Source organism: Vanacampus margaritifer, chromosome 17 (genome assembly GCF_051991255.1).
Source record: "Vanacampus margaritifer isolate UIUO_Vmar chromosome 17, RoL_Vmar_1.0, whole genome shotgun sequence".
In the NCBI taxonomy this organism is placed as follows: domain Eukaryota; kingdom Metazoa; phylum Chordata; class Actinopteri; order Syngnathiformes; family Syngnathidae; genus Vanacampus; species Vanacampus margaritifer.
This window is the reverse complement of record NC_135448.1, coordinates 19,469,737-19,484,590: the sequence shown is the minus strand read 5'-3', so window position 1 is coordinate 19,484,590 and position 14,854 is coordinate 19,469,737. Positions and strand designations below refer to the sequence as shown.

Genomic DNA, 14,854 nt, shown 5'->3' with positions numbered 1-14,854 from the left:
TGATGCCAAATGTCAGCGCGTTTGCTTGCCTTCAATTAGTGGCGCATGCCGAGCGTCAAGGGAACCGTTGACCTTTGAGAGCACACACACACACACACACGTGTCGCAAGCATGTTGTCATCCCTCCAGCGGATCTTGATCGGATGGCTCGGCTGAATCGGCCATCGCCAATCAGCGAGACGTCATCAGCTGTGCCAGGAAAATTCATTTCGCTCCAGAAATCCATTGATTAGCATGATATGGTGGCTTGGGTCATCGATCCGTGCAATTGACGTTTGGACGCAAGCGGAAGAATGAAATGTTGAAGATTTGACTTGTGCGTCGTCTTTTTGTGACGTTTGCTTGACGTTTTTCAAAAATGCGTCTTGGCTCAATCAAGATTGCAAAACGCTGGCTCCTTTTCCTACCCAGGACACTCTTTTTGCTAAAAGATGGCCAAGTATGGATAACCAGTATCGGTATCGGGCTGATTATCAATGATCGCAATGCTGCCCTCTTGTGGCCATTGCCATTTAGTTCATGCAATTTTAAGAAAAAAGGTTATTATTTACGTCTTTCTTTCAAATTATCTGTCATTGTTTTTGAGGGCGACATTTTATGTATCCAAAATATCTGCATCGGTGACGACTCCAAGATGAGTACTTGTACTAGTATCGGTCTGAAAAAAGTGCTATCGAACATCACTCATTTTTCTGCATGTGTTATCCGTCGCCACCTTTAACATCGGGCCCTCCTGGCGCCAGTCGGTTCACATGCGTTTCCATGGCGATGGCAGGCAGCAGCAGGAGGAAGAGGAGCAAGGCTGCCAGGTCACATGTCGGCCGCTCTTCCTCCTCCTCCTCTTCCTCATTCCTTCCTCCCGATGCTTTGTCAAAAGTGTTTCAGGTGTAAAAAGAAAAAAAGTCCAAAAACGGGAGTTAGCAGGTTTGTCCGTTATCAGAATGTCATTTATGTCATTGAGAATAAGAATAAAATAAAAAATGTGTGTGTTGAGTCTGCACGTGTCCTTGGTTTGCCAAAGTATCCAAGTACTATGTGTACTTGAGTAAGAGTGGTACGTACCATAGCCATCTTGTGATGATTATCAATAATTGATATTGGGAAATCTTTTCAGATGATTTGGCGACGATGTCGGTCGAGTGAACGTTTTGGGCCTGCTGATGGGAGACAGGAAGTGACGTCACCACACTTAGCTCACCTTCCTTCGCAATTTCCAAATCATCTGAAAACATGCAAATGAGGTGCTTAGAAATGGCTGTCACGTGATTTTCCTCGTCGTCGTCGTTGCGTTGCCGTGACGTCTCGCGAGACTGAAGGTTTGTTGCCGTAACAACCGGGATGGAGACGTGCTCGTTAATATTCACATCAAGTCTGAACGTCTCATTTCATCAAGTCACTGAGGATGATGAGGATGATGAGGATGAAGGCTCCTTTTGCACTTCCGCATTCCCTTTGGACGTGTTGGAAGTGTGCAGCTTGGCGTCTCACTTGTCAGGCTGGAAGAGAAACAAACAGAAACGATCGCGAACCAACGCATCGGATGAGCCGCCGCCGCCGCCGCCGTCGTCGTCATGGCAACTGATGACATCACTTTTTAGAAGGGCCGGCAAACGACAAATGTCAACATACGCCGCATCAACGCGTGCTCTCCATTTGTGATCAGCATCACATGTGGATTAGTTGATTGCGTGATCGATTGATGCACAGCATTTTTTGTGTGTGAAAAAGTCAAAAAAAAGATTACCAACCGACCAATATGAAGCATTTTTACCCCCCAAATTGCATCATTTATCCTTTGCAGTTTGGATATTTTATTCTATACCTTCGACATGGTTTTCAATTTATGTTTTACTTTCTTTTCTCTTTTTTTTTTTTAAAAAAAATCCCCATAACATTTTTGTAATCGGCCACATGTGTGTGATGAAAAATGCTGACATGTCATGTGTAATGTTCGCTTTTTTTGTTTGCCACAGGAAGGAAAGGCAACTGCTGCCTTCCTTTTCTTCTTCTTCTTCTTCTTCTTCTGCTGCTGCTGCTGCTGGCGGCTGGACGCGTCCCGGCCAATCAGCTCGGAGCGCGACCGCATCTCGCGCGCTGATTGGCTGATTGGCGCCACTTGAAGAAAGCGAACGTGGGCAAAAAATCATCATAAAAAAAAAAAAAACAAGCAGCAAAAGGCTGCGAGGCGGCGGACGGACGAGACGCGCAACGACGACTACTACGCGGCGGGCAGCACGAAGGACGGAAGACGTCCGGACCGCACAAGCGGACCGAGCCGCCTCGTCTTTGTATTTTGTTTCTTTTTTAAAACACCTTTTGTTGTTTTGATTTGCCATTTGTCGTAGTGGCTTGCACGAGAAATGGACGTGAAAACCTCGACCCGGTTTCTTCCACGCGCCACGCTCCAACATGACAGGTGCGTACATGCGTCCTCGTCAATGACACCTGGCACTCATGCACCCCCCCCCCCCCTCACCCCCCCTCCAACATACTGTGCCGTGTAGTAAACGGGTCTAGACTTAGCATAACCTCTTAGCATAGTGCAAAAAAGGGGGTGCGGTGAGTTTTTTTTTTGGGTGGGGGGGGGTGATGGTCCTGCTGCAGTGTTGGCGCCACACACGCGCACGCGCTTCTCCACGAGCGCGTGCCCGTACGCCTCCTCGGCACAATGCAACAAACCTCCATCTTGCCTCGATGCTGCTGCAGACGCGCACGTGCCATGCGCGCGCACGGCGGGTGGGGGTGTGCACGCGCGTCAAGACAAAAGGCGCACGCATGCGGACATACACTTGCGCACGCACGCAAACACGCGCACACGCGTTATTAGACTGACGGGCGCACGCACGCACGCACGCACGCACGCAGGGAGAGAGTGATTTAGTGCTTTTTTTGCGGCATTCGCATGTGTGTGTGTGTGTGTGTGTGTGTGTGTGTGTGTGTGTGTGTGTGTGTGTGCGTGTATTATGGGATGAGATGAAATGAGGCGCCTCCAGCTGCCCCGCCATTGACACACCTTTGAACTCATCGCACTCATAATGGAGGCCAACATGCTTGATGATGTCGCATGTTTACGCGCACACACACAAACACACACACACACACACACACGCGTGGCAGCGCACTTGTTAGCACGTTAGCTTGATTGAAGTGCAACCTGTCCACAACAGATGCTAATGCGTGAACGAATGTTTGTCGAAATGTTGGTTGGCGACCAATCCAAGGCATCCTCTCGCTCATCATCAGATGGGTAGGCCCAGGTTGACCCTTGACCCCAGTGAGGAGAATGGAAAAGCGTCCTTTGATTTGATGACATCATCACTCGGCGCCAGATGATGTCATCCGTGGGAGTCTGACAACTTAACTGCGTTCAATTGTCAAATGTGTTCATTTGCATGAAATTCAATATAGAAAATGCGGATTGTCACTTGATTTTGCTCTGTGTCATTTTGCATCAACATTTGGACTTTTCTTTTTCAATCTCATCTACAAAATGTCCAACAATCAAATGTGGCCACCCAGCACAAAAGTGTGCACACCCCAAATTTTCAATTATTTTTCCATCTTGCTTCAACTCAAATTAATTGAGTTGGGGGGGGGGGGATTCTTTTATTTTGACAGTCGTGTTTCTTCTTTTATGTCAATAGTGTTGCTTTTATTTTGACAGTCCCACTTCTTTTATTTTGAGAGTTTTGCTTGTTCTTTTATTTTGATTGTCCTTCTTCTTCCCTTCCCTGTTGATATTCCCGCTTCTTCTTTTATTGTGATAGATGTGCTTCTTTTATTTTGTTAGTTTTAGTTTCTTGTTTGACTTTTCTGGTCATCACGCACCAGAGCGAGCAAATGAGCGTTGGCGAGAACGATGATGGCGCACGTCGATTTTTTTTCTTCTTCTTTCGCCCACGTCAGAGTCGAGTCAACGAGCGGCCGGCCTGCCGCCCGCGCGTGCGGCGTGGGCGGGTCAAGTGCATTGTGGGAAATGCTGGGAATGCCGCAGCCAAACTGCAAAAAGATGCATTTTTTTTCTTTTCTTCTCCTCCCGTCTTTCGGCATGTCCAAAAAAAAAAAACATGCAACTTGCCAACGTATGCTACAAGTTTGTGGCGGCAACCGAGTGGTTAGCATGTGTGCTTCACAGTCCAGAGCAGGGGTTGGGCACTCTCGGTTCTCGAGGGCCGGAGCCCCGCAGCTTTTGGATGTTTCCCTTCTCCAACACAGCTGATATCTGATCAGCTCATCAGCAAGCTCTGCATCAGCCTGATAACGATCCTGTTGATTGGAATCAGCTGCGTTGGAGCGGGGAAACCTGCAAAACCCCTGGAGGACCCAGTTTGCCCACCACTGGTCCACAGGTTCTACGTTGGAATCTCGATGCTGGCCCTGCTTCTGCGGGAAACTTCTTCCCTCCCACGCCACACTATGTTAGCATGTTAGCATGTTAGCTTGAGAATGAGAAAGTTGGCTGGTGACCAGTCCATTCTTTGTTCATCCTTTCCCTGACATTTACCAGCGAGCACTCCAGGGTGTATCTTGATTCTAGCTGACCTTTGACCTTAGTGAGGAAATGGCTGTATGAATATTTCACATGGTCACAAATGTCAGGGAATCAATGAGTCTTTTTTTTTTTTTTTTGCACACGAGGGGCTGTGGTTGCCATGGCCATCAAAAGGATGCTCAGCTCCTATTGGACGCCAGCATTTTTGTTGTCGTCGTTGTTTTAATTTCCTCCTGGTCGTCCATCAAGCCTGCGTGGCTGCCGTGTGCGCCGCGCTGCCATGTTGAAAGTCTCAATGGCCATTTTTATGTAACCTTTTTGAAAATGACCAAAATAATTGCCAATTAATGTGATCATTTATTAGTTGTTAATTAATTGTTGAACCTCTACTAACATTATTATTAGTAGGAGCACTCAACTCTTGAGTAGTCGCAAATGCTGATACCACTTGTGCTTTTGATACATACAGTGACATTTGTCCAAAAAAACAATGGCAGATCATTTGAAAGAAAGACCGATGTATTCCGATACTGAATCTTCCCATAAAATTGCATGAAATGAGTTTCTAATTTCTAGTTCCTGATTGTAACAATTGGATTGAGTACCGATACCTTAAAATAAGGCCGTGCGTGTAGTGGCCCGACACGATACATGCATGTATCGGTACTTGCCCGTCCCTAACAGCGTTCTCTCACTTTTTGCAGGTTCAATGCCCGCTCGCACATTTCCACCAAGAAAAAAACAAACCAAAAATCAGTTGTGATGCCTTGAAGGCTTTTTCTAAGTTCATGGCTTGAAATAATAAGGTTAAAATATTTCTTTGTCATTAAAAAAAGGTTTACTAATTGTTTGGATGGATAATTACTCATTTGATTGACGTTTAAAGGAACTTCCGTTTTCCGATGACACACTTCCGGTTGGCAAGGAAACAAAATGTCCGCCTTCTCCGAAAATGCAATCTACTGCCATCCACGTTGAATTAGCAGGCGAGAATGCCGTAAACGTCCTTTTATTATACTTTGTACATACGAGTGTGAATATGAATGCTTATTTCCGTCAAAATGTTGTTATAAATGCTTTGATGCACTTTGCTTTGCAATGGCGAGCCATTTATTTTTGTATTTACAGTTTTTGCCACATGCTCATGAAGACAATTGAACACAATCCAGGGGGGAATTAAATAATCTGTCAGAACCCCGCCGCCAAATATGGAGGTACAACCTGAGGTAAAACCTGCAATGTACGAGTTATGGACCCAAATGAAGTAACAAGGGATTAACGTGTTCGTAAAGGGATCAGCAGTTTGCGTGCTTCCTGCTCATTAGGAGCAACATCGCCACCTGGTGGACGGCCGAGAGTCATTTACTCAAATCAAAGTTGACGTTTTGAAAAGCTTGGAAAAAAAGAAAGAAAAAAGGACGTGTGTTTTTGTTTGTTTGCAGTGTGAGGAGAAGGTGGAAGAAGCCGTGAGCGGCCTGGAGAATTTCCCGATGTCCGAAACCAAACGTTGGCGCCAAAGTGACGAGCGCGTCAAGACAAGAAGCAAAAAAGACAAATCCGGAAGCCGTCTGAGCTTTTGCTGTTCTCCAAAGCTCGTCGGGGGCCGGCAGAAGCATTCGGACGCGCTCCTCCCGAAGGCGTCCCACGCTTCCTGGTCCTGGTCCTGGTCCTGGTCCTGGTCTTCTTCCGTGGACCGCCATCCCTTTACGCCACAACGCAGACCTCGCGTCCACGTGCGGACGAAGCCATAGCCGCTCAGCTCAGATGAGTCCGGGTTCGTTCATGTCTGGCGTGCGAGCAGAAGCGCGCCGCCCCGCTCGAACCGGGCCCAAGCCCTTCTTCGTCCTCTTCTGCTGGCTGGAGCTCAATTCGGAGCAGAGACACTCGTCGCACAAGGGCCACCTCCGCACATAGGGCCCCCCCAAAGCGCCCCCCCCCCTCCCACCGGGCTTTCAATCACGCGTTTGCCTTGAGGCTCATTCAGCTGCTGGCCATCGTCTTTTCTCGCAAGGCTCGTCGCCTGCTCGGCTTTTTGGCAACGACGCGTCTTGGAAAAGTTTACATGCAACCTTCAATGTTTACACTTCACCTCCTTTCGTCCGGCGTCCATTTTGTGCTCCCGCTCGGGTGATGAAGAGTTTACATTTCCGACGCCAGATGTTTGAACGCGTCGCCTAGCAACAAGCTGCATTTACACAAGGACACGTTGACATTTACGTTCAATTGTCAGACCAAAATTTTCATACTTGGGAAGCTTTTTATAAGTCATCCTGCAACGGGCGTTGTTTATTTGTATTATTTTTTTTACGACACATCAACATGACGATGAAAGCCACAAATTCACCAGGGATATTTTGCTGCTCCCTGCTGCTTTTCTCCTGCCTTGCTGTTTCCACGGTAACCACCGATAACGATGTCAGGAAGCCGCCGGCCGGCCGCGCCGCCGCATCCCCGCCGGCCGGCAAGCGCGACACCCTCTTCCTCCTCACGGGCTTCAAGCCGCCGCCCAAGAAGGCGGAAGTGGAGGACGGCGACGAGCGGCCGCCGCTTGTGGCCCAGCTGCCCCCCAAGCCCCTCCCCCAGACCATGTTGCCCCGGAACATGACGGCCGACGCACTCAAGCCCCCGCTAGGCGCCGCCCAAGTGGCGCCGGCCCCCAAGCAGCTGGTGGACGTGGACGTGTGCAGGTAGGACACGTGTGGCAACGTGTGGCAACGTGTGGCAATGTGTGGCAACGTGTGGCAACGTGTGGCAACGTGTGGGACGGCGCTCGCTTGCAGAGGCGTCTCGCTGTTGCCTAGCAACCGCTCAATCGTGCCGCAGCACAGCTGAGATGTTGGAAATGTTGTGTTTGTCTCCCAGCCATGCTTGAAGTCCGACTTGATGATTTCAAATTAGAGGCCGTAACGGTCATCAAAAACATGATGAAACATTGGAGGATTTGTAAAAAAAACAGTTGAGCTCCAAGCCAGGCGAGGGCGCTGTGGGTGCGCTGGAAGTTGTTGATGTTTTTGCTTTGCTGCCTGGCTCAGGGGCTACTTTGACGTGATGGGCCACTTGGACAGCACCTTCAACTGCTCCAAGGGCAGCTACATCTACTGCTGCGGCACCTGCCACTACCGCTTCTGCTGCGAGCACCAGCGCAACCGTCTGGACCAGGACTCCTGCACCAACTACAAGTCGCCCGACTGGGCCGAGCCGCAGGTGCCCGTCACCCTGCCCGCCGATAACAAGCCCGACCCGGACTTCGAGACGCTCCAGCAGCAGAACAGCAGGTGGGTGAACAGAATCCGCACCCACTTGCGAAAACCACCGTCGTTATGGCAACCAGCGCTTGCGTCAAGCTACTTGTTTGTCACCCCTGCCGGTCGGCTGATCAGTCTTTTGTTGCGCAGACAAAGGTCATGACCTTACCAGAGACAAGTAAACTTTGTTTTCTAAGCGCCAAACCATATTTTGTCAAATGAAAATTGGCTAGCTTAATGCTAACATATGTTATGAAACACTACACACAGGCTAATGTAAAGTAGCATGGATGTTGTGGTCATTCGAAACTTTGAAGCAGGAGCGGATGGGGCGGGGCATGACATGATGGGACAGGACAGAGCAGGACAGGATGTGACAAGACGGGACCGGACATACTAAGTGGGCTAGGAAGGGTTGAGATGATGTAGAATGACAACAGGATAGGCCAGGACAGAACTGGATTGGTTGGGAATATACAGGACAGAGTAAGATGGAACAGGGCAGGACAGGATGTGAATGCTTTGGGGCATGGAAAGGTACAAGGTAGGACTGGAGCAAGGGACAGGACAGCTTAGATGGGCTAGGACAGGGTATAGTGATATGATGGAACAAGACATGATGGATCAAAGTAGGACAGGAAGGTACAGGACCGAGTTGGATGGAACTGGACAGGATGGAACAGGGCAGGACATGATGTGAATGGTGTGGACAGCACAGGACAAAGTTTGGCCAGGATGTGACAGTGTAGGACCGAATGGAACGGCACGCTAGAGGACAAGATGTGAATGGTTGAGGACAAGAGGAGGATGGAATAGGACTGTTTTGTTGGCTTGTGGGGACAAACAGTTGAAAGCTCATTTTTGCCTGCACCCACTTTGCGGACGTGCAGCACGGCCTACGTGATCGGCGGCGTGATCTCCTTCACATTGGTGATGGCGGTGGGAGTCCGGATCGCCTTCGCCAAGGTGGCGCGCCGCCCGCGCAACCGAGACGCCAACATGCCAAGGTGAGACGCTGCTTGGGAAGCGGAACGGGGTCAGCTGAGGTCACACGTGTGTGCGCTTGTGACAGGTCGCTGGTGGACATCCTGCGGCACCAGTCCAGTCCCGTGCAGCACGGCGAGAGGAACAACATGCTCAACGCCTCCAAAAACGTGTACACGCCCATCCTGCAGAGCAAGGACAACCGCAGTGAGTGACCGCGCCCGACTTTTGCGTATGACGAGCGTCTGCCGCTGACGACTTCATCGGCATTCGCCGTTTTCACGCCGCCTTGCGTGACCACATACAGTAGATGCTAAAACCTCATTGGTGCCGTTTGTCGGCCCGTCCGCCATATTGGATGTGTCAGCTCAGCCCTGCAAACAAATGCAGGCGACTCCTAAAACCCGAAAAAGTCAGACGTTCAATTGCTGAACAGAAAACAAAATATGGCAAGTCGTTATCTTCTATTTGTGTGTCAGTTTGTGTGTGTGTGCGTGCGTTTGTTTTTGCCATCCTGTTTGTGTTATTCGGTGTGTGCTTTGCCGTATGCTTGATGCCAGCGTGTAGCCTCCTCCCCCTCTTTGACCTCCGACTCACTCACATGCACCCCCCCCCCCCCACTGCGTGCTTCCTGCCGAGGGCTGGGGCCGTTTCCATGGCAACCAAAAAGCAAGGCAAGCATTTGTTTTTCACGCCTTTCATTGTGTGTGCGTGTGTGTGTTTGTGTGTGTGTGTGTGTTTGCGCGCATGGTGTTGGGCTGCGATGTAAACAAGATGGCAGCCCAAAATTGTCATGGCCGCCGACCCTCATCACGGATGTCGTCGGCTTCCTTTCGTTTGCCAAACGGAACTTTCGGCGTCACGTTGTCATTTGACTGCTTCACTCGCGTCGTCACAAAAGTTCACAATGCTTAAGTGCACTTGAGTGCATGTGTGTGTGTGTGTGATCTTTTAGCGTGTGTGTCCATATTTCAGTGTGTGTGTGTTCGTGCCAGTGTGTGTTCATGTTTGTGTATGTCATTTTGTGTGTCATGATTTTTTGTGTGTCTTAGTCTGTTTCTGTGTATGTGCCAGTGCACATGTATAAGTGTGTGTTTTTCTGTGTTCGTGTGCGTGATGAAATGCAAATGTGTGTCCACGTTGCAAACGAGCGAGCGAGCGAACGCGTCCTCCCTCCTCCGCACGGGCGCTCTTACATAAAAGCGTTCGGATCGCTTTTTGCGTCCATCGATCCTTTTTTGCACTCACCATAAAAATGTGTGTGCGTGCGTGTACATACGAGAGGTGGCCACCGCGAGGATGGTTGCAAATAGATGAGACGTAACCATTGTGTGAGTTGTTTTTGCTGTCGCCATGGAGACTGCAGCCATGTTGTAACCTGTGTGTGTGCGTGTGTGTGTTGAGAGCGAGGAGGCGCCCGCATGAACAACATGAGCACCCCTCAACTGTCGTCGGGCCCCAAACTGATCGCCAGCAGCAGCAAAGTCCCCGGCGGGAGCATGATGGGGGGCGGGGCCATGTTGGCGGGCAGCGGCATGCGGCACAGCGCCAGCCACGCCTCCTTCTCGCACTCTTTCCACAACCTGGCGCAGCTGCCGCCCTCCTACGAGGCCGCCGTCAAGCCGGAAATCTGCCGATACAGCTCGCTGAAGAAGCTCGGTCAGTCGCTGGTGACGTCATGTTTTGTGTTTTTTTCTTTTTTGGGAGCGCAAGCTGCTGATTGCTGCTTTCTCTCGTTTGCCGCCGTTTGTATCAGAGCGCGACCTGGACGAGTATCCGGGCTACTACTCGTCCAAGCGCCGCTCGGCCAACGCGCCGCCGACCTTCTACTCGTCGCAGCATCACCTCCCCTGGCCGGCGGATTACGCGGCGGGCTCTTCGCGGGTCACGCTGCAGCTCGACGGCTCCCGGCCACGCCCCTACGTGCCGCCCTCCACGCCCAACCCGTACCCGCTGCCCGTGCCCGCGCACTACGGCGGCGGCTTCAGCTTTGAGCGGCCGCCGCGTCGCGTGCGCTCGCAGGATCAGCTGCTGGCGCTTGGCGAAGGCAACACGCTGGCGCGCCTCCTCAACAACAACCAGCAGCACTACTACAGAAACAGCATGGGGAGGGGGGCCGACTCGCAGACGCTGCGCAGGTGACACGCATGCACGCGCACGCACGCACGCACGCACGCACGCTCCATGACAACACAAAACAAGCCAATCATTTTTGTACGAAGCAACCCAACTTATTTTACCCAAGAAGTCCCCAATTTGGGTTCATTTTCAGATTGTCATCACACTGACATGCTCACGCACGCACGCACGCACGCACGCACGCACGCACGCACGCACGCACGCACGCACGCTCGCTCACTTGATCTATGATTGAGTCACACACTCTGTCATTCTGCCATATTAGTATCGGGTCAGTCCGTGTGGCACGCGTGAAGTTTTTGTGGCGACCCGGCAGGTCCCACGAGCGCCTCCTGGTGTCGGCCGAGCGCGAGTGTCTGGAGGACCAGCCGCTGGCCATGGGGCTGATGGCGGAACGAGGCGGCGGCGGCGGCGGCGGCGGCTGCATGGTGCCCACCATGGGTCGTCTGAGCCACCACCACAAGGCGCAGTCGCAACAGAACATCTGCGGCACGCCGTCCATGGAGCGCCACCACATGGTCAAGATGAACTCGCACCCGACGCCAGGCCACGAGCACGCCGGCTGGGAGGGCCACCCCGGCGCCCGCCGCATGGCCTTCGCCAACAGGCGCCAGAACACCCTGGAGCAGCTGCACTTCATCCCGGGCGCCGGCGGCGGACACGCCCTGAGGACTGCCAGTAAGAACGAGGTCACCGTGTGAGACCGGCGCAGCGCTCGAACCTTCTTCGGCCGCTGTGCTTAAAAAAAAAAGGTTGGATTTACCTCACGCCTGTTTCGACTCGCAAAACATAACAAAAAGATTCACACACATTGAGCCACTTACACAAACTGACGCACACACTGACTACGTTTACGGAAGCCAAGAATCGTTTGAAAACACAAAACGTGTTCCAATTTCGAAAGGCCATGCAAACGTGCGCACAAAGACCAAAAATCTTTTTCCAACCCGAATATTTGCTCCTACAAATGAATGCTCTTTTCCCAAGCAAACTTGGTCTGAAAAGTACATGAAGTACTTTGTATGCGCGGCGGCCATCTTACGTTGCCGCTCACTAAGCGAGCCTCATTTGAATACATTAACATGCAATCACCCTTTCAAAAGACAAATATTTCCTTTATTTAGGTTTTGAAAGACCACGTAAACATGCACAAGAAACACAAAGATGCTTTTTTTTTTTGGGGTGCGTCCGTCTCGCGTCGATACATTGACTTCTTTGCTGCCTTTTCACAGGATTTTCTGTCTCTGTCCTTCCATTTTCCCAAACCAACAAGGATCGGGCAAAAATGCCACAGTGTGTATCTTTACTCAAGTCGAGATAAACAAACTTTTGGGCAAGAAGGAAAACGGCAACTTGATGATTGCGCTACGTGACATCAAAATCATGATGGAAGTAAGAATGGCGCCTCTTTATGTGACGACAACGTTGTCCGCACGCGGCGCTTGACACGGACGGGAGTAGCGTCACTCACGCATGTCAACGGGTCATCCCGAATGTTTCCAAAACTGCAATTTTCACCTTGACTGCATGTAAACATAGTCACACACACACACAAATTGACACGTGCATACAGAAACTCACACAGTGATTGGTGCACGCACGCACGCACGCACGCACGCACACACACTTGCGAGTAGTTGTCGAAACATGCCAGGTAGGTAAAAGATTTGATTCCTATTGCTTGGTATCCGTATAAAGAATGAATGAAACCCGAATGAACCTCGTTCCACACCTGTGAGAGGAAATTGCATTTTTTTTGGAGGAGACTCCCATTTGTGTTCTCCTTCATTCAAGGGTTTGTAGAAAAAAATAAAAAATAAAATAGAAATCAATTTTGGGGGGGGGAAATCCCAACGTTACTTTTCCAGACAAAATGATGACGTCATCTCATTTGAATATCTACCAGCATTTTTTTAAGCTCAAAATCAAACTTTGAGTTTTTAAAATGATCAAAAGTGTATTTCCATTCATTTCAATGGAGAGCGATGGTTTGAGATACAAGCGTGCTCACAAAACAACATCAACTCGTATGTCAAGGCGCCAGTGTATTTTCATGTTTTTCAAAGTTTGATTTTGATGCTCAAAAAGTTATCTTAGAAATGTCACCTCAGTTTGAGTTGGCACGTACACTTGCATAAGGCCGCCTCCTCGTCCCGACGGCAAAACTTGTGAATAGAAAATGTGTCAACCCCTCGCCCGCTTTTTGGTTGATGGGCGAACGGGAGGACCAACGCGTCCTCGCCGCACTGGACTGCATCGAAAGGCCCACATCCTGCAAAAATTCTGCCGTGTCGCCAGCCGCAGTTTGGATGGAGCACCAACACTTTGAGACCGTGGGTCACACTCGCCCCCTACGGGACAGACGGTCGGCTGGCGGCACACTTGATGACACTAAGGGCTAAAAACACAAAACAATGGATGATGATGTGTGTGTGTGTGTGTGTGTGTGTGTTTGCATTCCTTACGTGTGTCGGCTTTCGGACGACTTTGGAGAGACATTTTGGACGGCCGAGACGACGAATCCGCTTGCATCGGGGACCCGTTTTGCTTTTGGCTCATATTTGACACGCCACAAAGTCAAGGGTGAAGTCGTGTGCTTTTTATGCAAAACAGGACACAATTCAACCAAATCAGACCAAGGAGGGCTTACATGGCAGGACGCACGTTATTGTTCTGCTTGTCGCTATACAACACTGCCATCCATACATGATTGATTGTAGTTCCATCAATCCTTTTCCGAACCCATGACGTGAAATTGGATAGTTTTCCACCGCAAAAAAGGAAAATGCAACACCAAAAATTGTGTAAAGTGATCCAAAAATGTGTTGTAAAATAAGGCAACGTCTCAAGTATGTCATTGTTGGACACAATATTTGTCTTCATATTTCCCATTGCGTGAAATTGGACGATTTCCCGCAGCGCACCTGCAAATGTCTTTCAGCAAACTGCTTGGCATTCAACAGCTTTTTCTTTCCAGATGTGTGCCGTGCATTTTTGACTGACGTGGCGATGATGTCACAGCGATGATGTCACAATGTGTGCGCGCGGGACTCCTCCTGGGGTTGCCGAAGCGCCGACAAACTTTTCCAAGAGTGGAAAAAGATGATCGCTCACTGTTGTCATCGACCAAAGACACTTGAGCGCTCGTGTTTTGTCTTTTTGGGTTGTTGTTTTTTTTCCAGAAAGAGAAAAGCTGCAAAGTCTTCTTGGTGTCAGGCTTGACATGAATCGTGTCAGTGTGTGCGTGCGCGTGCGCGTGTGTGTAAATCACAGCCATGTAATCTTTGTAAGCTCGTCCGCATACCTCAAGTTGTACATGACTTTTTATTTGGAACCTCCCCTCCAATATTGTCTTTCCAGGACAAAGAAAAGCCTCACTTTTTTTTCTCTCTTCTTCTTTTGGGTTTGTACAAATCATCATGTTTGACAAAGACAATTACAAATAAATCCTTTCAAAGCTTTTAGGTTTCGTCTACTTCCATTTTGACAAACAAACCACTCAACCAGATGCCTCTTGGCGCCAGTTCCATTAAAGATGATCTGGGGTGAGGGACAAAATGCAAGATTTTTTCTCTCCAAGGCTAAAGAGAGAATTGACCGATACATACGGGGCTATGAAAAGAAATGATACCGTAGACGTCACAACTACAATCACCGACATGTTGCCCGTGGGCACGAGGCAGCAGCTCCCGAGGACCACATGAGATCATTGGAGATGATTTGAGCACATTTGTCATCAAACTGGCAGCCCTTGAACCACATGAACCAAAGAAGTAGCTCTCAGATTGAAAGTTTGGTGAGCCCTCTTTTAGAAGATCAAATTCACTCGATTCTCACGGGGTTATAGACCCCCCCCCCCCCCCCAGCCCCTGTGCAGCGCCGTCCCTGTCCCAGCTGACTTTGGGCAAGGGGCGAGTTTCAGCCTGGATTGGTCGCCATGCGTGCTATCTTATGGCCCACGGACTGGTCGCCAGTCAATTTCAGTGAACATACA

The 14,854-nt window shown here is 50.0% G+C and overlaps 1 protein-coding gene across 3 annotated transcripts; it reads left to right on the top strand.

Moving 5' to 3' along the window:
• Window positions 1-1,295: 1,295 nt before the first annotated feature.
• On the top strand, window positions 1,296-14,324 carry LOC144037825 (protein shisa-7-like). Of its 3 annotated transcripts, none has more exons than XM_077549689.1 (8): window positions 1,296-2,416; window positions 5,935-7,179; window positions 7,525-7,767; window positions 8,628-8,744; window positions 8,810-8,928; window positions 10,126-10,380; window positions 10,478-10,859; window positions 11,177-14,324. In XM_077549689.1, the coding sequence occupies exons 2-8, from the start codon at window positions 6,812-6,814 to the stop codon at window positions 11,559-11,561; spliced, it is 1,869 nt and encodes a 622-aa protein (XP_077405815.1). In that variant the 5' UTR covers window positions 1,296-2,416; window positions 5,935-6,811; the 3' UTR covers window positions 11,562-14,324. The 3 variants fall into 3 exon arrangements, with proteins under 3 accessions (XP_077405815.1, XP_077405817.1, XP_077405816.1); XM_077549691.1 differs by lacking the exon at window positions 1,296-2,416 and adding an exon at window positions 5,379-5,718; XM_077549690.1 differs by lacking the exon at window positions 1,296-2,416 and having other exon boundaries at window positions 5,379-7,179.
• The last annotated feature ends 530 nt before the right edge of the window (window positions 14,325-14,854 follow it).

Bases quoted from the DNA above. Each gene is read 5' to 3' on its own strand.
- LOC144037825 (XM_077549689.1), top strand. From the start codon at position 6,812: ATGACGATGAAAGCCACAAATTCACCAGGGATATTTTGCTGCTCCCTG. The intron at 8,929-10,125 runs GTGAGTGACCGC...GTGTGTGTTGAG, and splicing joins GCAGAGCAAGGACAACCGCA to AGCGAGGAGGCGCCCGCATG. The intron at 10,860-11,176 runs GTGACACGCATG...GCGACCCGGCAG, and splicing joins GACTCGCAGACGCTGCGCAG to GTCCCACGAGCGCCTCCTGG.